At 45.4% G+C, this 22,682-nt stretch overlaps 1 protein-coding gene across 5 annotated transcripts in view; it reads left to right on the top strand.

Moving 5' to 3' along the window:
• The window catches only part of LOC126533427 (equilibrative nucleoside transporter 2-like), a 71,429-nt gene that overhangs the window by 28,532 nt on the left and 20,215 nt on the right, over positions 1-22,682 (top strand). For 2 of the 5 annotated variants that reach the window (XM_050180594.3, XM_050180591.2), the window contains exons 2-3: positions 21,207-21,254; positions 22,452-22,533. In XM_050180594.3, the coding sequence (XP_050036551.1) occupies positions 21,226-21,254; positions 22,452-22,533 (111 nt within the window). In that variant the 5' untranslated portion in view covers positions 21,207-21,225. Of the gene's footprint in view, positions 1-10,950; positions 11,115-16,661; positions 16,849-21,206; positions 21,255-22,451; positions 22,534-22,682 lie in introns of those variants that run through there. The other 3 variants (XM_050180589.3, XM_050180592.3, XM_050180595.3) reach the window with 3 other exon arrangements.

A 22,682-nucleotide genomic window follows, 5' to 3' on the forward strand; every position in this document is an offset into this window, starting at 1 on the left:
GAAACAAGCAGCAAACAAGCCACTTTCAAGTGAATCTCATTTTAAACAACACTTTTGAAGAAACGGGGAGAATGCTCAAATCGTGGTCTTTAATAAGTGTGTGGTTTGTCGGCTCCAAATAAAAATTGGCAGTTTGTACCGAAGGGCCAAGCACGGAAAACGACGGAAAGGTTTACTGTAGCGCCCGAGCTCGGCAACGCACCATACGAGGCGATTAACTGTTGCCGTGCTGCATAGACAGCGCCCTGCATGCAGGTGTCTCATAACGCGTCTCACTGCTAGGCGACTCACAAAACTGGAGTGATGAGGAGCGTTGCCAGGGGGCGCTGGCTTCATTTTTCTGTTGGAATCATACGGTCACGACATATATAGGTGTGTGTGTGTGTGTGTGTGTGTGTGTGTGTGTGTGTGTGTGTGTGTGTGTGTGTGTGTGTGTGTGTGTGTGTGTGTGTGTGTGTGTGTGTGTGTGTGTGTGTGTGTGTGTGCGCGCGTGTGTGTGTGTACTGCCCATTTTCCTCCTCAAGCCAGAACGGTACATTTATGTCCACTTGTACTCTGGGACAGGGTCCTGTGACGTTGCCGCAGTTGTCGAGCGGGCATGGTGGAGACTATCAATTAAGCGATCTTTCACAGTCCAACAATGATCCGGCTATCGGTAGTTTCCTTTGTGGCTGTCGCGAAGCTGGTGCAGTCCTGTCGCCTTTTCTGCATCTCCACCGCGGACGACGATCCTTGAAAGAAGCAGCTGCAGTAAGCAATAGTGTTTGACTAAAGAAAAAAACGATTTCGCAAATCGCTGCCGCTTTCTCACGCGTATATCTGGACGTGCTTGTTGTGCCTCTGGAAATGAAGGAGAACGATGTGGCCTAGAGGCTGGGGTGTTACTCTACTAAGAACGGAGTCACGGGCCAGTTTTCCGGTGGTATCCACATTCAGACAGCGCCAGAACAAAAATAAAAATAAAAGAAAGGCTCATAAAGAGAGAGAGAGATACAGACATTTGATGATAAGCAGGAAACGTTAATATGGTTGATCGCCTCACACGCTACTCGAGGTGCTGGGTGATGCATATGGTATACACAGTGATGACGCAAGCAGCACATAACACACATGCGTGAACACACGCATACAAGATAACGCTGCTTACAAGGCTTCAGTGAGGCATGTGGACCTCGGGAACGTCAGCAGCGTTCTCGTGGCACGCAGCGCGCAGGCGGTAAGTTTTCCACGCCCAGGAAATGTGCCCCAGCTCCAGACTCGAGTCGCGCTGCAAGTGCAAGCTGCGGCCTTAAAAGATTGTCTAAAAAAAAAAAATCAGCAGGGACACTTAAGACTGCTCAGGTGTGGGAATACGAAAGCCTTGTAATCGCTTATCGGAAATGTTTTCTATTGATGTTTTCGACATGCATTAAAATTCTTTCTGCTGAATCGGTGCGTGTTTGCTTGCGTATATACGTTGGCCACAGGCTGGATGCATTCGAACCATTTTGCTGCAGAACGATTAATTTCATTTTATGCCTAATGGTAGGCCTGTCGTGATTATGTCGTCTTTCTTTGTGTTTCCTTGCTTCGTCTTCTGAGGCGTGCTGCGGTGGGCATCCACGTTTCACAGCTGCCGCTGCGGTAGACGCTTCGGAGGGGATCTCTGTAGACACGGCACCGATAAAATCCGAACGGCAAGTCATGCGTGGAAGGAAGCGACGTGACGTGTGCAATGACGTACGCGCTAGTCCCACTTTATTTTGTACGCTCATTATTTGCCGTCTGGAATGCATCGCAGTAGGCACAGAACCGATGAAATCCGAAGAGCAAGTGGCACGCGGGCGACAGTGACGGAGGCAGTGACGTGACGTGTGCAGTGACGCACGCACTACACTCTAACGAAAAGGTTTACAACCCTTTGAGTCGTATTTTGTCCCCAAACAATAATCGTCATCTGTCTTGCCCGCATTTCCTATCTTTAACGCTGCGAGCCCGGTGCTTCCCAGTGATGAACGGCATGCGCGTTATCCGCGTGACGTAGCATTCTCGACAGGAAATGCGGGCAAGACGGATGACGCTTATTGTTGTGTGGCAAGATACAAGAACTCCAGACTATCGAAATTATTCCAGAGCCTTACACTATGGCACCCCGTTCCTTTTGTTGTTTCTAGACGTTGAATATCGTCATTTAAGTCAACTTTAAATGATTGAATGCCTACTGGAATGCACTCATATCACTGATAGATCACTCACTGCCAATGCCATTCGCACGTATCTGTATATTCACAGAAGTCAAAGTTCAATATGGAAGGCCTCATTAGGGGTACTCAGCTGAAAGAAGTGTGCTTGACTCGACCGGGTTCCCTGCTATCTCACTTGGTACTGTAACATTATCAGTATAATGCTAGCTTCCACTGGATGCGATTGCTGTGGGTTGCGTTGAAACAAGTAAGCAATGTAGACTGGCTTAAATAAATTAATAAATTATGGGGTTTTACGTGCCAAAACCACTTTCTGATTATGAGGCACGCCGTAGTGGAAGACTCCGGAAATTTTGACCACCTGTGGTTCATTAACGTGCACCTAAGTCTAAGTACACGGGTGTTTTCGCATTTCGCCCCCATCGAAATGCGGCCGCCGTGGCCGGGATTCGATTCCGCGACCTCGTGCTCAGCAGCCCAACACCCTAGCCACTGAGCAACCACGGCGGGTGTAGGCTGGCTTCTAGAATAATACAGCGTGCGGGACGTCGGTTTTAAAGATGCAAGGCACACTCGTATTCCGCATGCTACTGCGGGCGCTCCGTGTGCGTGTGTAAGTCAAAGCAGTGCACAAGTGGAAGAAGCAATCCCGTATGAAGTGTGAAGAGGGATGCAGAACTCGCTGAGCGGCCCCACGATGTGCGCGGAGCCATACAAGCAACCATACATCCACAAACTCCGAAGGTGCCAAGACGCACGCAGAGAGAAAACGCGCTATGGTTTGAGCAGTGTTCCTCCATTCGGAGCTCCTAAAACTCGGGCAGGAGCCGGCGTCGCACGAACGCTCGCTGTCGGAGCAGAGCCGAAGGTCAAGTTCATTCAATCGTTTAACCATTGCAGGATGCGCGACTTGCGACGCGCAGTATGTGCATGGCCACTATGTCAGTATCCGTCCAGCCGTCTTCCCGTCTTTGTAACTCGTACTTTGTGAGGCCTGTTTCCATATCTCGCTCTACTCGGACGACACTTTCTAAATGCTTCGTTATAGCTATACGCCATGTTTTGACGTGCCGGACGGATGAGAATAGCCATCGCCATAATGTTATTACACGTAGATTTTACGCACTTTATAGCAGCTATTTTAGGCCCCTTTACATCCCCGTCACGTCAACTTCATCGAACGCATCATTCCACTGCGAGATCACTGACGCTGGCATGGCGCTCTTTGGCCATACTTGGCCCTTGCGCCACCAAACAGCACACATTAATTAATTAATTAATTAATTAATTAATTCATTCATTCATTCATTCATTCATTCATTCATTCATTCATTCATTCATTCATTCATAGGCCCTTTTACAGCCATCCAGGGAAAACGCGGGGAAGGCGGGAGATGGACATTCAAGACGATGAGCGAAACGAGAACAAGGTGAAAGCAGGAGCCAACGTTTCGACAAGTGGAATTTTCGCTTTAGAACGACAGCCGGCCTTTAGTCTATGCTGGCGTTTAGTCTGAGTTCTCGGCAGTCAACACGGTACCAAGCCTAAGTGAGAGCGCGTGCTCAAAGGAGTGTTTGTCTGCTTCTTTCTCAGTCGGCGCCCTGTTACAGCAGGTGGCGTTAAGTGTTGTTCGACGTCTGACTTTCGTTTCCTTTAGTTACCCTATTTGTGCGTGTGTATTCGAACAGTTTATTGTTCGGTTTCACAAACGAAAACTCTGTTTAGACACTTTGCGCACTCACACAAAGCTTCGCTGTATACTGGGTGTCCCAGTTAGGTTGGACCAAGATTTAAAAAAAAAAATCCAAGAGCTCTAGAGAAATCGTACCGACTACATAGTAGCGGCAGTCTTGTTTACTTACGACCACTATTTCTTATCACTAAGTATTAATTAGTTAATCGATTTTAATTACTGAACTTCATAACTATTCCTTGAATCCCAAACATGTCAATGACAAAGTTGTCGGACACATTGAATAACCTCCGAATTAAACGTTTATTTCGTGCTTAAGTGTGTCTGGTTGCTTTCTTCAAGAAAAAAAAAAAAAAGCCCGCGAAATATGCGAAATCTGCAATAGGTGCGCGTTCGCGCGCCGCTACTCAAGCGACTTCCAAGCAACCTTTGAAAGATATACGGCTGCATTCGTTTATCGCCACATCGTAGAAGGCTTCGTCATGTAGAATGGCTCGAGAGGTTTCGGGACCTAACTAGCGTGGTACGATAAGCGTCAGCATCTGCGAACGCAAGAATGTTGTGCTCGATCATGAGGCATTCGGGATGGCTTTAACCTTAGCGTACCATGAAACAAAGCTACAAAAGAAATTCAACCAATGTTTTAAAAAAAAGTGCTCAAAAGAGGACGAAAAAATAAGGAAGCCAGCTCTAGGAAGAAGAGGGAAGAGCTACTGAGGAGTCTATTTCAATAAAAAATAAACCAAAAGCAAGTAAGGCGTCTCAGCAGCCCATAAAGAAACATCCAAAGGTGCAACTGGTTTAGCCATTTACCCTTTCTGTCTCTTGAACTCCGGAAAAGAATCAAAACAAAGCAATTTTTCACCTAGTTATATCGTTGTCGCAAGCTTTTTTGATGCAAGGATAGGGTGACATCATAAAGGTGCGTTAAACAGTCACGTTTCACACCAGTTTCGAGGGGTTATTTTCCACTGCCACTCATAGCACGTGCTCAAACAGGTCACCGTCTGAAGCAGTACAGTACTCGCTTCTTTCCAACGCTCGTGCTGTTGCAGCTTTGACCAATGACGTTGGAATCTCGCGGCAGACTCTGCTTATTTTTGCCTCTAAAGCGTCCGGTGTGGTAGTTTCGCTGCTATACACGCAAATCTTTCACGTAGGTCCACAAGAAGTCCAGCGGTGTCATATCTGGCGACCTTGCAGGCCAGGGTACAGCTCCCAATCCACCGTCCAGGAAAAAGCTTGCGGAGCCGCGCTCGAGGTTGACTACTAACTACTATGCGCAGGAGCTTCGTGTTGAAACCAGATGTTCTGAATGTGCTTTATTAAGATCAAACTTGGCGTTAATGGCGGCAGAAGAGAAATTACCGTGTAGAATACGAAGCAAGGAATTAGCATTCTTAGTAATCCACACATGTGCGTTCCAAGAAAAACTGTGGGTAATATGGACACCAAGGTACTATAATTGGGTACAATCGAAAGCGCGTCGTTCAGATTATGCGTGAAAGGAATTAGTGTGGCTGGATAAGAGTGTAACTGTCAAGCGTCGACAATAGTTAACGTTGAGCTTCATGCTCCATCTATGAGTGATTTCCGTGGCTTTCACTGTGAAATTCATTCAAGTGTAGTATTATTTGAATGGAATGTGATTTTTTTTTTTGACGGAACGTTTCTAACACTTTAGGATGGATGGATGGAAGCAAAACTTTAATGTAACACTTTAGGAGAAAAAAAAAAGGAAAAGTCGGCTTTGCGGTCTAGCATTCCGGTCCCACAGGCGTGCATACTTTTTCTCACGGCAACTAGCTTGGTTAGAGAAAACGCGCAGCCCACTTGGCTGCGTGTCACTTTGTTTTTGGATACCTTGTGCTGTCAGCTTGACTGCGAAGAGTTTCGTGCCGAATATTACGGTTAATATGTGGAGTACAGGCGGAACAGTTGCCGGGGACTTTTTACAATAGTTCGGTCCGCCTGCAGCAACATCATTTCTCCTCGCCCTTTCCACCTCCTTCGTACGTCGCGTCGTACAGTAACAATGTGCTTGAAAAAGAAAATTCGAGGTCGTTTACGTGCGCGCCAGTCACCGTATTAGACTGCGGACGCGGGAATAGAACGCGGAAATCACAGACCGATTTTGTTGAAGGGAAATATTTTCGTCCACATGAGATAAACACGAAGCCACGCAGGAACTCCACGCGAATTTATTATAAGATGTGCAGTGGCGATTCAGCCGTGAACGCGAGAGATAGAAAGGCGTTAGGCATCACATGCTAGCATTGTTAGCATGCAATGTTAAATTTAGCATTAGCGTGTTAGCATTCGCGAACTGAGTCAAGCGTTGTTCAGGAGCTCACTTCACTCACGTCTTGCCCTTCTCAGTGCAACTGACGGGGGTCCAGAGTAGGTTGTAGGTGGTCCGGAGTCGAGTTCCAACCGTATATATATATATATATATATATATATATACCCAACAGACACGAAGCCAAGCAAAGCATCGGGGAAATTAGCTGTGGTTGAAATTGAAATGTATAAAGAAAAAATTGAATTAAAGTGGAAGAAAGGATAACTCGCCACTTTCATTTCCTTCTTCTTCATTATTCTCTACATGTCATTTTCAACCACAGCTAATTTCCCCGGTGCATTCCTTCACTCCACGTCTGTTGGCTTCATATGGTCATGATTAACAACAATAAAAAAAAATTGAGCCCCTCGATTTATATACACACACGCACGCTTTTCATGCACTTTGGCTCTCCTAATGCTAACACATCAAAAAAAGAAAGAAAGAAACGAAAGCTGCGTCGTCCTTGTAATCGTCCTATGCAAGACCTGTGAACTTGTGAGTCTGTTAACAGACATGGGCTGAGATTTATGCTCACTAAATATGTTACTTACGCCGCTGGCGTATAGGCATACTTATACATACATATATATATATATATATATATATATATATATATATATATATATATATATATATATATATATATATATATATATATATATATATATATATATGTGTGAATGTATGTGTTTCTTAGTGTTTCTTTTTCTTTTTCATTCTCTAGCTGACCTGTTCAAATTTGTTGTATATTGCACTGGACTGGCCACTAGCCGTTTTAGGCTATCGGTCTAAATGTTCTTGTACATATATTTCTGATGTTCTTAAAAAATAATGTTTCAGTTTCACTTTCACTTTCAATCTTTGGGGGATATCGGGTTCGGGACAAGGCGGGATGGCTCCGCACAATGGTCATACACTGCTACTCACTGAACAGTGTTCTGTAGAAGTAGTGGTCGCCAAGACGCAAGAACGAAGTATCGCAGCGCGTACGTGTCAACCTCATCAGGAAGCTATATCTCGGGGGGCTCCCCTCTAAATACGTGAGAACGGATAACTCGTTTTCCTCAGCGACCGCTGCACCGAATTTGATAAAGTCTGTTGCAGTTGAAAGGTAAGGTTAAAATATGGCGATCGGAGGATGCAGATTCTTTGTGCCATTGATATTTGAACAAAAAATTTGTTGAGCATTACAACGTTTCAAGAACGAGACTATATCAAGTTTACTACTTTATAACTCAGCAATGAAAAATTGTACCACAGTTTTGTAAACTGCGCCTAATACTATATCTATGGTGGACCCAAATTATCTGTTGCCCACCGCGCTTTAGGATATACTGTTAATTTGTCATTAAGACTTTTGAAAAACCCTTCTGACCGCTTTAGCAAATTCAAGTCGGCAGTAAATTCATTAATCAAATTTCTCCGCTTGTATGCTCTCCGCTTCGTATGATCTAAAGCCTTCTCTTACGGCGGTTGTCCACCTACGCCGCATAGCAACAAGTCGGCCACAAAAAGCGAGAGCACGTCAGTTTGCGTTATCCTTCGCAGTGGCAGCTGGTGCTTGGAGGCGCTATGCCACACTGCGCAGTGTTTTGGGATCGGCCTATAGACGTGCTGAAGCAAGCTGTCACGTTTCTTCGTCGAATGAAGTATCTGCACCGACATAACGCAATGTGGCTTTCGAAATGTCTGGCCTCAGAACGCGCCTCGCGTTATATTTAGGTTCGTCACACAATGCAGATGGTCTCACTCGGGATGCTATTACAATCATGACTAAAGACACGACAGTCGCGGAACAAGTAGCGATAGCATTGGCTTTAAGGAATAATAAGTGGACGAAGATTTACAGTGACTCTAAGATGGCTATTAGACACTTTACCAATGGCTTTGTAACCAAAAGGGCTGCCCAGCTGATCGGTGAGTTGGACAGCCAAGAGATCGAAATCCGCTGGTTTCCTGCGCACATGGGGTCTGTCGATCCATCTCGGAAGAATTTAAACGAGATGGCTAACGCAGCTGCACGAGGACTTACTATCCGTGCACTACGCGACCAGGACCTTAATAATATACAGGAGGAGAACAGGGACCAATTACTAACATATAATGAAATCACGAGGCATTATTACATCAACAGAAGGGAATTCCCAGTGCCACACGCTAAGCTCAATAGAGCTCAAGTGGTGACTCTGAGATATTTGCAAACAGGAACTTATCCAAGTCCAAACTTTATTAACAAGATATATCCTGAAAGAGAGATACCAATCAATTGCGAGAAGTGTAATGGCATCATTACTCTGGATCACATGCTTTGGCAGTGTCCTGTGACTTTCACAGACTGTGACAAGGAGCGAGACTGGTGGCAGCGAGTCCTACACAGTGGAGGTCTTTTCGATCAAGTACAGGCCGTCCAGAAGGCCCATGATACGGCGGTAAGGTTAAACCTTACTGTCCCGACGTGGGAGCCGCCTGCGTCAACCTAAGGGTTGATCTTCAGGACATTAAATAAAGTTCATCATACCATACCATACCATACAAGCATAACGCGTTTCTTTCTTGTCCTTTTTTCTTCTTTTTCACCTAAAATAACTTGCACGCAGAAAAGGTGTAAATTCATCTACAACTTACACCCTTGTTCACTTTTAAGGGAGTAAATAATTTAACGTTGATAGTTGTTCGCCATGTGCTTTCCGTGCCCGCTGCCACTTCGCCTCGCCCCATAGAACGGCGAGCTGGGAGTTGGCGCTATGCATTTCGCGCTCTTTCTTCTTTTTCTTCTGGTTTATAACTTCGTTAGTGCTGCACCAATGAGGTTAAGACATACTAATTGCAACGCTGAGCAAAACGACCGGCGCTGTTGTGCATGCGGGCACCAAGCGAGTGGTCTTCGAAGATCGCGCGGGTGCATCAGCGCGCACATTTTTTTGCCGTGCTCGATCGTGTCGAGGGCACTTCTGAATTGCTGTTTCTTCTTGGTGGGGGTGGTTCAGGGAGCATGACGCCGTTCTCGCCGACAGTGGCAAAGACGTCAGCACGTTGTCCTTTCGCTTTATTTTGCGACGGCTGTTGGCAGTGACGGTGAATGCAGGGGCCTGCGGGCAACCGCTTTTATGTGTCGTTTCCTGTTTCTATGCAGTATTACTTCGTGTTATAATCGTATACTTTTTTTTCTTCGTCTGAGAGAACGGAAGACACCCCCCCCCCTTCCTCGCAATATATTCTTGGTCGCGTTATTCACGTGCAAATACGATACAATGATACATCATGGCACCGCTGACGTCGCCATGCTGTATTATCATCGCCGCCAAGCCATCGTCGCCGTCGTGCCGCTGGCTTGCCGTTGTCGTCACGAACCCGATCGCGTCACACAGACGATTGCTTGCTTAACATTGATTATTATTATTATTATTATTATTATTATTATTATTATTATTATTATTATTATTATTATTATTATTATTATTATTATTATTATTATTTTGGTCTGCCACTTGTAACGGGTGGGCACTGCGCAGTGTCCCGAATAGAAATCTACGCGCGGACACATCTCACCGTCTTAGGTAGCCAGCTACCTGCAAAATGCTTCGCCTAATGTTGATTCTCACAGTGCGCGAGCTCTGCATAATTTTTGTTTGTATTCACAATTTTCGTGAAGGTACTGTGACCGAGTCACGTTTCGCACGTGCTGTATACAACGCACCCTGTATTATTGTAAGACGTTGGCCCTTGCTGCTCGCGGCAACAACCTTAGCTCACGAGTCCCGCCCCTCTTGAGTTGTCGGCCGGAGCGGCCGGCGAAGACGCCTTGCAACTGGCACTGCAGTCTGGCGTGTGCCGAGCAGCCGAAAATGTCGGCTGCAGGGACTCGCCCCGCTGATAGCGAAGCGATATCTCGGACGGCTGTGAAAATCAGAGGTGCGCCGACAGTATCCCCCCTCCCCTCCCCCCTCATCCGCGACCAAAGGTCGGCAGTTGATGAGCGTCTAAATTACCACCGCAATCAGGGCTTCTCACTGCCCGTCTTCGCACCCCAGGCGTTGCGGCATGAAGAGGTAGGCCGTCTTCCTTTGCCGATTCTCGGGACTTGGGGCTAAACTAGTTCAGTCTGTGCCGCTTACGTCGACATTGGACGGGCGCGTTTGATTCGTCGGTGTGCAGAATCCGTAACGTACTCGCTTTGCTTTGGCTTATTTTTGTCCCACATGAATGCTTATATAACCGAGAGCAAAAAAAAGATAATGAAGATGTGTAAATTGCGTAACGCCCTCCAACATAGCGAAACACACCCAATACGTTTTTTCTTTAATCCTAACGGAACATTTCTTAAGCTGATGCAGATTTCTATGCAGATTCCGTAAGGATTATACGGAAGACATTTAGAAAATGTAAGGGATCATTGGAGTGTATACGGAACGTTTCAGTGGGAAATTTTTATTCCGTGTGTGTGTGTGCGTGTGCGTGTGTGCGTGCGTGTGTGTGCGTGTGTGTGCGTGTGCGTGTGCGTGTGTGTGTGTGTGTGTGTGTGTGTGTGTGTGTGTGCGTGTGTGTGTGTGTGTGTGTGTGTGTGTGTGTGTGTGTGTGTGTGCGTGGGAGCGATTTACCGCGTTGCATCGAAAGTAACGGTAAAGAACGTGCCAATTTGACGTTAGTGAAAGCAGCGGCTATATACATGCGCTCATTCTCGTTAGTTTTGCGGCACTGAAGACGATAGTCGTCGCGTGTCCCTCACTTGCATTGCGTCCCGCACTTTTGGTATACATAGCTCAGACATGGGAGGACTGTTGGTTCCAGATCTTCGGACGCTCTGAACGGCACGGCCGAGGAACTCCAGGCTCTGAGCGATGGAGGTCTCAACGTGGTCGTCCTACCGGCGACAACTTACCGACGGCAAACACGGTATATACACATCAAAAAAAAAAAAAGCGTTTCTAGGAGGTCGTGTGGCAGGGTATGAGACCGGGCTAGCTGGTATTCCATGCTGACGCGGGACAAACGGGAAGGTGCCTAAACGTGAGACTACAGGAACCTAATTAGAAAGTTCAAAAGGGAGAGAGGGTTTCCTTGGGATCCATTGCTCCCAATGCAAATGTCATCCACTCTTTAAAAAAAAAAAACAGAAATAACAGCAGGCAACGTGCAAGAAAACACTAGACTCATCATTGAAGCAGCGGCCATCGCAGAAGGCAACTGCGTTAGCAAACCGTCCCTAGCGTTGACTATTAAAGAATTTGCATTCCTGGGGTCTGTATGTGGGAGGCCACCTTAAGCCTTGGCGCGGCTAGGGTGCGCTCTTGTTTATTTGTAATGACCATGTTGTCTTGCACGATTGTAACTGATTATGATCAAGTGCGCGAGAGTATATATACATACCTTTTTGTAATAAACACCAGTTCTAAGTTTGCGCGTGTCCTTGTCGCCTTTTTAGTGTCCCGTGTCCACTCTTGCGCTAGTCACTTCAGTCTAGAAGGTCACTTGCGAGCGAGAAGTTGCTGTAGTAATGACCTGTGCTGTATAAATAAAATGGCTGCAGTTGCTAACGTTTTATAAACTATTCATCAACTCAAGTGACTTACATGTGCATGAAAATTAAGTTCTGATAAAGTGAAGATACTTTCTTGTTTGCTCGACATTCTCTTCGTGCACATAGTGACGTTCACAAGATTGATACTGGGGCATTCTGTGCCAAGTGTCCCAGATGTGGCGCTCGATCATTGCAGATTTAGCTGATAAAATTTCTGACTGTTGGCTGTACCACATGTAGCATTGTGGCCAGACATTTCTGAAGAAACAATTTTTACCGTGCCGTGGTGCTCTATCAAATTTCGCTCGCTTTGATTAAACTGTGCATAATACACAATTATATATTAAAATATATTTGTATGTTAAACCTCGCAACTTTGCCTGCGCCTTCATAGAGGTTCTGTTTAGACGCCCGATTGCAAGAATTGCGCAATTTTTTGTGTTCCAATGCCTGTTACATATTCTCGAAAAGAAAGAAAATCTTCAATGTTCACGATTTGTTATTAAAGAAATTCGTACTCTCCCTGACTAATCTAAATATTTGTGTGATCTTCAAGCAAGTATATTTTGGTATAGAAATTGTTATGGGCAAAATATTCTTCAAATATTCTTGAAAAAAATGTGAAACTAGAGAAAATATACGATTTATTGTATTTTTGACAGTATTCTTTGTCCTAAAGAGGGCCAAGTAAAAAAATATTGTCCATGCGGAATTCGATAGAACAGTGCATCGGTAAGCAATGAGGAGAGCAAATAGTCTTGCTTTTAGGAAAGAAAAAGATTCCTCGAGGGAGGAATTATCAAAAGACTCGACTAACTATTTAACCGAACTATTCAGATAATCCATATTATATTGCGAGAGCTGATATTCATCGTCCGAAGAGTTCGAAACCGTTTGTAGAAGCATGACGCTGCAAATTTCTCTCGGGTAAATAAAAAAAGACATCTAAGCGAAGCGTGTGACCCAAATGATTGGTAATTCATCGTACAAGCACCCGCGCGCGTCTTTTCTTTCAGTCTTCCGTCCGCTGGTACGGTGTTTTTGTAACACGATAAAGACCGGCCAATTTGACCGAGAAAATGGAAAGTGATAAAGCTGATACTTGGCCCATGGCCAACTGCGGGCCTTCAGAAAAGGGCACTTCCTTGCTCTGAAAAAAATTTTTAGAGGACACCAACATTTTGGGAAAATATTAAGTTTCAGATGACCCTATTACGCTAAATGAGTAACGTAACTGTTGTTCTGGGTTCAAAATAGATTTATGTGGTGATGGCAACTTTTACGCAATATGCATAATTCTCTTCTGTACTTGCAGTGTATTACGTGTTGGGTATTTTGGCTATTGAAAATATCGGACTTTATATATGCTTACGTGGACTGAACTCATACATAAAGCTTTGCGATTCATGTACTGTTGGACTGTTTATTTTTTATTCTTTCAGTGTCCTACTGAGTGTCATATTTTGTATCGCTATTCTGCCTTTTTACGCAAATTTGTTTCCTTTGCCAAGTGACAAGGAGTAGCCGGTGCCACCATAAAGGCGCCAACCTCTCCTAATATTCATTTAAAAAAAAATGCCGATCAGCCCTAACTGTCACGCCGACGCCCTTGGCGACAGTTTCCGCACCTCAATGTCGGGCGGCGAGCACGAAGAGACGCAGATGGCAGTTTGACAAACGAGCTCCTCGCTTGATGAAGTAGCTTAAAGCGAATGCGCGTGGGCGAACAGTTTGAGCGTATTGCTAAAAAAAAAAAAAAAAAAAGGCGCTGCAAACCCCTTTCCATTATTTTTTATGACGAACAGGAGGGCTGTCAGCCGTGCGTTTTCCCGATGACGTTTTCGGGCTGCAGCTGCTTGTATAGCGGAGGGCAATGCACCGCTGGTGCGCGTGCGAATTTCACAGTAACTGGGGGACCGTCACTGAAGAGCTGCATCAGAATCGAGTCTTCGTGCATTATTTATTTGCTTCGCTGACAAGGCACTTTGTACCTTTTCGCGACTTTGTGCCCTTAGCAGTTCTAGTACGAGAACAGCTAGGAAGGAAAGAGAAAAACAGAAGGCAGGGAGGTTAACCAGAATAACGTCCGGTTGGCTACCCTACACCGGGGTAATGGGAAAGGGGAAAACAAAGATGACAGGGAGAGAGAGGAGGGAAGGGAAGAAGTAAATTAGCGGTGAGTTCGCTGACGCGTGTGGTCACTAATAGTCATAGACGTTCACACATGCCCGTCGTCCTCAAACAGCACAAAAGTGACTTCACCGCTTTATGGGCCGACGAGCGATGACGAGAGCAGCACAGAGGTATTGCCTAAAATCAAGCAGTTCCCGTGTTTACGTTGCGGTTTATATAGTTTCTTGAACTCCACCTCAAGAGTATATCGGCAATATACACAAAAAGAAGCGCCAGAGCATGTAATCAGCAGATTTTTTTTACATTTATATGCGACGGCATTTTCGTACAGCCTGTTGACCCACGCTGTATCCTAACGGGGCTCTCGGAACGAAAGGCGTCGATTTAGAGCCAACTAGCGCGTATACTTTCTTTTACTCCGTCTGTATAGTTCTCGTCGCATCTGTGCAAATTCAAATCGCACACAATTGTATCGGAGTCCGCATCGCCTTTAGTGATCAGATTCGTTGCGGCGTGACCGTGGTTCTCCCGAGTAATTTGTGCCATACGAAGTCTTCTACATCCCTGTCGCGTTTCAACCCGGGAGCATGTACTGTGTACAGCAGTAACGAAACTACTGAGGGGTAGGAGAGCAAGTTCGGCATGTTGGTTTCTGTTCATGATGAAAGTAAGAATCTTATTATGAATTTATGGGGTGTTCGCGAAAGCCTAACCACCATGGCTCTGTGCATCATCTCTCTTAAAGTCCCAGCAACACATGCTTCACTCCAGCGAGCCCTCCAAAACATTAATATATGTACTGTTTTGTCGCTATTGACTTAATGATGCCTTCAATAGAATCTCTGTTGAGGTGCACTCGAATACCGTACATTATTTGTCTAATGGAAAGACCACGCGTGTAGCTGTAGAAAAATATATACACCGCGGTGCTTATATACCGCAGTGTGTTTTGTCGGTGAATCTTATCTTCACTTATCTTCAGCGTTGGCGCAATCGACATCTTCATCGCGGTATTTCTAGCTTCTGCACACGCAACGCGCGCAGCTTTTCGTTTTCAACCAATATTTCTTGGCCAGCTACATTTTGGTCGCAGTCCTGTTCATGACTTATATAGAACAGCGCCAAGACCAGACACGAGCGCCGTTTCTTTTTTTTTTTTCTACTGAAGGGTTACTACAGACACGCGTCAAATACATAGAGCTGCTCCAGGCCATGACCTCACACAGATAACTAACTGCCTGCCGTTGCCTGCCGCTAATCTGCTGGTTCCGGCAGGCACGTGATTCTATTGGTGCTGCTGAGCTTTTTGCGCTCATACCGCAAAATAAGCTAAGTCGCAGATTATTGCGGACACGCGAATTGAAGTGGCTTTTTTTTAAATTATTTTGCCTATGTGCCTGTGCGCTAGTGACGTCCTAGGTTTCTTGTTTATATATATATGCAGCTTGTATATAGAAAGCAAAACTATAACGCTAGAAAACATTACTAACGCGTTTTCTTTTACAACAGCACTTCAACACAAACCTGTGATAAAGATGCAAATACGAATATTCGAGAAAAATTACCTTGAATGGAGTCCAAGACTTTATTCAAGTGTGCATCTTCACGATTAGGAAGGGAAGACAAAAAATAGCATCAACGCCTCCCACCTGTGACGACAGTTGCACACATGCTGGGGCAGCAGAAGGGAAATGTTTATCTAGTGCATATAAAGTAAATATACGCAAATACACAATCATGAGCAGATAAAACTTGAGGTACGCCTAAAGTCCTGTGCACTTTGTATACTTTGCCACATGTGCATGCGTATATATACACATTTACATGTGTCAAGGTATACAAATATATATAGAAAGATACATTATGTATATTCATCAGTACATTTCTAAAAAGAGCTAAACACTGGCGTTTACTTAAATAAAAAAAATATTGTTCTCTAGGGGATTTCAGAGGTGAGAAATTAGGCGAGAAACAATCGACGTAATTCTAGTTTCAGTATTCTTTATTTATGGTTTCTAATAGTTTCTACCATGCTTTTTTGGGGGGCAACTTGTCATCTGACCTTCGAATATCTCATCGAATATTTCTCATTCCTAAACAGAGCGAAATGTAATTTTGTGCATGGTCTATTTGGTAAAAAATAAACTTGCGGGATCTTATTATCATTATTTCACACATACTCTTCTCAGCTGTACGTCAGCTGAACTGAGTAGCTTGTAAATGATAACGGCTTTCAGTTATCTGGCGCACGACGATAACGACGCGTGACGAGACAGCGAAACAACTCGTCACCTGACGCACGCAGGGCGTTGTGTTCGTTTTGGAGGAGAGAACTGGGACACTACATGCAGATCCAAATATCGTTTTAACTGGATGCAAATGTGGTGAGACCAGTTGGTTAAATATAGAATTTTTTCGCCTAAATCGAGACAAGTTCGTATATATTAGGAACGACTGAAAGCCGAGCAAGTTGAGAGGAATCCATCTCCTACAAAAAAGGCACGCATGACATTAAATTTCATATCAACAGAGACTCTTCTAAGTAGGTAGGGCAAAAAAAGAACAACTCAGTAGACTCAACTCAATGCTTCAAACGCTAACTTTTGTTTTACCGATTCAGAGACAGCGCACCGTTTAACAGCCGACTATACTCCGTCTTGTCTCAGCTGAAAACAGCTGCAATCCGTGAACAGGTGTCGCCGTCGCGAACGTAAAACTGCACCCACGTGGATCTCGGAGCGGCAGCACGGACAGCTGTGCTACAGAAGCGACGCGAAGGCTCGTATTTTTCGTTCCGAGGCCTCGCACTTGCGACGTGTCAGAGCCCGTCTGTGTAGCACGTGTCGTGCCAAATGAGCGCTTTCACATGCCTTTCCCATGGCACCGCAGCAGGGGACAGTCGCGTGAGTACATATCTTCACTGGACAGGAACACGAATGTGTTTTGCCTCCTCGGTCCACTGTAATAACCAAGAGAGTACGTTGCCTTCGATTCAATTTGGAAAATTAAATCGGGACCAGTTACGCGAAATATACATCTCGGATGTGAAGTCAGATTGCGAAACTGGGTGAAAGTCGTTTATGCTCGTTATTGGATTTCAACTTTTGTTGAAAAATTTGCACTAGTTTGATCACTCGCCGCGGCAGCTTAGTCGCCGAGGCATTGCGCTGCCGAGCTCGAAGTAGCGGGTTCGATGCAAAAACGATGCAATGCGAAAACGCTCGTGTACTTATATTTTAGGAGCACGTTAAGGAACCCGAGGTGCTCAAAATTAACACGGAGTCCTCCTCTACTGGTGAGCCTTGGAATAATATACGATGAGATAAACGAGAACAAGGTAAAAGCAGGAGCCAACGTTTCGACAAGTGGACTTGTCTTTTTGAAGGACTTGTCTTTGACAAGTCCTTGAAGAAAGAGAAGTCCGTTTGTCGAAACGTTGGCTCCCGCTTTTACCTTGTCCTAGTTTTGCTCAACGTCTTGGAATTTCCATCTCCCGCCTTCCCCGTGTTTTATCGGAATCATACAGTAGTGTTCGCACATTAAACCCCAGAATTTAACTTTTAACCAAATTGATATATAGACCATAGTGGCGTACGTCACAAATGACAAAAAAAAAGATCCGTGAAGTGCGTGTCGAATGCCGCGTGTTGACTTAAATATTCAGGATGCAGCACCGATGTGCCAGCCTACCGCGTCACGTTACGCCTTTATCTTTGTGTTAAGGCCAATAAGAATGTTTTATTTATTTATTTATATTTTTTTGCGACAAAGAGCTACGGGAGTGGATAGTTTCTCGAATTGCATGCAGATGCGCGCTTCTTTCACTATCTAGCGGGGTTATTTTAAAAATTCATGTTCGTAGCATTCCAGTCGGCCATCAGAACCGACTTGAAAAGTAGTTGCAAACCAGAGCTGTCTTCGGGTCTGAGGAGGTTAGAGATCCTGTTTCTTCCCGTCCTATGTTTGCTCGTTAAGGGAACCGTGGATTTGCTTCGCAGTTACCGACCACAATGAACTGTCTTGCGGGCACCTCATCGCCTTTCCTAGGTATTTCCTGCGCGTACTTGTGCGACAACGTCAGGGTATCATGCAACATTTTATTACATTATTACGTTATGATACTCGCAAGCTTCTCTGTCGTAGTGAGTGGAGAAGTCGAATTTCCAAATAGTGGTCTTAAATTATTCGAAAAGGGGGCTTAGTTTGTTTACATGTTTGCAGAACGGGAGCTGTGGTATAGATTTTGCATGTGATTTGTGATTATTAAATCGTAGCCTAAAAGGGGTTTCCGTTAGTTCTATGCATTGGGCGCGGCAGATGGTGCATTTGAGGAGATATACAACGTTACAATTGTCGCAGTTGTAATCCTCTTGGATTTGGAGCGAAAATGGAGACGCGGTGCTGTTGGCAACATCAGCGGTACTCGTGCGGTAACCTTCGACTCAAGCTCTGCCCCGTGATGAGTACGCTATAACGTTGCCAAAAGAACCACGTCTTTGATTTCATTCAAAATCCAAGGGGATTGCAAGTGCGACACTTGTAACGCTGCATATCTAATCGAGTGCGTCGGACAAACGGAAACCCGTTTTAGACTACGCTTTAATAATCACAAATCACATGTAAAACCTATACCGCAGCTTCTCCTCTCCAAACACGTGAACTCACGGGGCCACCCTTTCGCAAAATTTAAGGCGACCATATTGAAGTCGGGATTCTCCACTCACTAAGTTGAAGAAGCTTGCGAGTCATTTCTAATACATCAGTTCAGCACGCTTTCCAAGGGAATTGATGGAAGCATGGGTGAAGTATATGCCCAACTAGCAAGAGACATGTTTCCAAGATTGCCGACCTGTTTGGTGCACCAATAAATATTTTCCTTGTCTGTTTTAGGCATTTATTAACGGTTATATATAGTACGTAATATGAAGCATGTTTATGAAGCTACATGTATATTTCCGCTCCGCATCCTTTATTTGAGATATTTTCACGCTTCTGTTATGTTGATGTTTATTATACTTCACTTTGTCATATAATGTTTCCTTTTTTATACACCCATAAACTGTGTAAAAAGCAGCTTGCCCGCAAAAACAAACGATACCACCTGTGCAAAGATGGCAATGGAATGCAGTTCGCGGACCGCAGAGGTTAGTCCACGTAACGGTACGGGTGTCATATTTGTAACCAGGCGGGGGCGGGGGGGAGGGGTATTGACCGTCTTCGTGGTCTCAGAAAAGCTGCAATAGCTTCAAACATAGAACAAGGGAAACGCTCTTCTGGCAGCTGCGACCCCTCGCATGCTCTATGCCAACGTGTGACCATCTCCCTTGCGTTCCACTGGCTGCGTCTTTCCATCTTGTATTTCTTCCCTTACGTGCACCACTGAATGTACACGTGTTGGTATTCATATGCTACCTACGCATTTTTTTTTTTTACTTGAGTGAATGAATATACGCGTGTTCATATTCACGACGTCACTCAACGTAAGCGTGTCTGTATTCACACGATGCCTAGGATTGCTTTTAAGCATGAAATGCTTTTAGCTTCCGTTGTCGGCGACCTTCAAGTGACCTTGAGCCAAAAGCCAGAGCCGTTATCCGGGCACTCGAACTGGAACATCCGGGCAAGTTGCGAGAACAAAACGAGATCGTCCGAGCAACCAGTCAAGACCGCATTACACACGCTAGTTACTTCCAAAAGAAGTTACAAAAAATATTGCTTCGGAGCTCTTTCAAATGCTTGTTCACATTATCACTCAAGCTGGAACTTCTATTACGCTGAAGTTTTATTCGTCATTTCCAATAGGGCGACGTTCAATAGGCAGATCCAGGGCACTATGTATTTGATTGTCATCCTTTGGCGTTGAGACAGTTGCCTGTGCTCTTTTCAACGCCAGCGGTCCGTGAGGTCCGAGGCGCGTCCGGCGCGCCGGCAGCGCTGGTAGCGTCCGGCAGCGTCCAAGCCGGCAGCGTCTGGCACACCGCGCATGGCTGTTTGACCGAGACCACACTTTCAATGAGGTTCTGTCTGTGACAGGAAACCATTGCGTCCATATGGACCAGTACACGGTACGGCGTGGTGCGGTGGGGTGCGATGGGGTGTGCCGTGTGAACATGCACTACATCCATTTTAAGATTGTGGCTAGTACCATGTCCAACCGATCTGTTTTGCCGGTATGGCCATTTCATGCTTACATCTACTCTCGATTACGGGAGAGGTGTTTGCTGACCGTGGTTGCTGCTGCGTTGCTGCTGCTGGTGTCTTGTCAAATTGCTCGCATACAGGACAGAACTCCTGTGACAAATCTGCATGTATAGCTATGTGCACTACACCTGCAGATGTGCCGGTGACCGGTTCTGTTCTCTGAGCCCTCTCCTCCACCCCACCACTTCCCTACTTTCCTTTCGTACCGATGTGCTTATCCACAGCTTCGCGATGATTGTTTGATGAACCAACTGGACCGCTTAAGAATGACTACAATAGTGCGCAAATTATCGAGTCGTTGAAACAAAGTGGTCAATGTGTAGCTCAGTGCCACAAACGCCCGAGGTTGCTTGGGCTGTCGTCGTGGTTGCATTTGGGCGTGAAGCGACATTAAGGTAAAGGGAAATAACCTTACATTCTCTAATACCCATCTTGTTGGCTACCATTATGTCTGTGAGCATGTTTAAACGATTTTCACCAGGAAGTCAGGCGTCTGCAGACTACAGGAACAGGCTTCCGGAACCCTAATATGCCGTTCGCGAAACCTCTGCTCCGCAGAATTATGCAATGAAGCAGAATAGGTACCCTCGAAATCCTCGCTGCAACGACTATTACATTATTAAAGCGAGCTTCCCACGCTTTATCCCCGTGGTTTAACGCGTCTTCTCGGTTGACTTCTTGCCACGTGAAGTCCGCTGACCCTGGTGGGGGGGGGGGGGGGGGGGGGGGGGGTGCATGTAATAGTAAACTGGGCTGATCTCTGACGCTGTGTAATCCGCAGTCGCCTGGGTCACACTGTCATGTCGTGGGATTCTCCGCTCCTTGTTGGACCGCTGCTTGATCCTCGCTGTGTTGCGAAACGCTGTTCATAAAGTGGAGAGTCTGATAGCGTTTGATTAATGGCTCTGCGAAAGCTTCGCTTCGCATAGATTTCAACATACGTGATATGTACATGCGTAATTTATATTTCTTTTTCCTTTAGCTTCGTGTGTGTCTATAGTCTCGTCTATGATATTATGTTTTTTTTAATATATACCCTGAGCACGTACCGCAGACAAATGAATAACTGTGACTGTCTGCAAACCCGGAATGTCATGCTTACGCGCTGACCGTCTTCTGTCTTATGATCGCAGTGCCACGGAGGCGGCCAAGATGCCGGCGGCCCCGGGACCCAAGGACCCGTGAGTAGACGCAGCGCGCGCAAGAAAAGCCCGGACAACACAGGGGAAATTGCTTGTACTTACTAATCGGAAAAAAAAATTATGGATTAATAGATTTGAAAGTGGATGAAAAAAATGCTACTTGCCGCAGGTGGGGAACAATCCCACATCTTCGCATTACGCGTGCGATGCTCTACCAGTTGAGCATCGCAAGCGTAATGCGAAGACGTGGTATCGTTCCCCACCTGCGGCAAGTAGTATTTTTTTCGTCCACTTTCAAATCTAGTAATCTATAATTTATTTATTTCAATTAGTAAGTACAAGTAATTTCCCCTGTGTTGTCCTTGGTGTCGTTGTTTGTTTGCTTCTTATGATATATGATTATTAAAAATAGGGCCCCTCCGTTAACCCCCTTTCTTCTCGTTCACATATATATATATATATATATATATATATATATATATATATATATATATAATTAACTTGTAGTAACAGATTGTACGGCACAATATTATGTGGTAGAGTTGAAGGGAATCGTCATAAATGTCTAATTCCGTTTTTCCACATTTGACAGTGGGCATGTAGCCCAAAAGGAGTGGCGTAACTGGCGTAACAGGAAACTAGAATGAGTTTTCAAGATGGGAATACGCAAGCAAGCCCGATTACGATTATAATTTGGAGACAAGATACGTCCCAAAGGGCGTAAAGATTAGAGTGTATATCATGGTGCATGGAGGAAGGAAAAAAAGAGTACGAAAGAACGTCGCGTGACAATATCGAAGCCCGCAGGTAAAAGTATAAAGGAGAGGTTCATGAGAAATAGTCTCTCACCCCACGTGGTAGGCAAGCGGTTAGTTCTAGCCGACGAGCGCGCGGACGGTACAGGGCTAACGGGGCAGAGCAGAGTGGCAGAGCGAGTGACAAGGGCTGATTGCGCACTCCGAGGGCTTCACTAATACCTACCGCGAACCATACAACGCCTTGAAAGGTGCGGTAACCCAAGGAGGGCACATTTCCTCTGAGACGGCGCGCAGGTGGGCCGCGAGGTGATCGAGGGACGGTGTCAGAGAAGGTTGGCTTCCCGAAGTTAGCCGCTGCAGCTGCAGTTAATTTGCTTAGTCGAATGGTGTCTCACCGGTGCATTACAGCCCGCGATTTCGACTGTGACTTTACAGCTGTAAATATATATATATATATATATATATCTTGTTTGTGCAGATACCATTTCGTCAATTTCACCATGTTCCTGTTTGGCGTCGGCTCACTACTGCCCTGGAACTTCTTCATCACGGCTGATGACGTGAGTCTTCTGGCCTGTTCAAGGTCGGCGAGCTGAACGACAGGGAAGTGCGCCGGCAACGTTGTGTGCACTACACGTTGTCCTTAGAGAAACGCTAATTCGAACCTTTCTGCAAGCATGACCTGCGCGTGCCTGACGGAGTACGCTAA

The sequence above is a fragment of the Dermacentor andersoni genome, chromosome 7 (assembly GCF_023375885.2).
Source record: "Dermacentor andersoni chromosome 7, qqDerAnde1_hic_scaffold, whole genome shotgun sequence".
NCBI lineage: Eukaryota > Metazoa > Arthropoda > Arachnida > Ixodida > Ixodidae > Dermacentor > Dermacentor andersoni.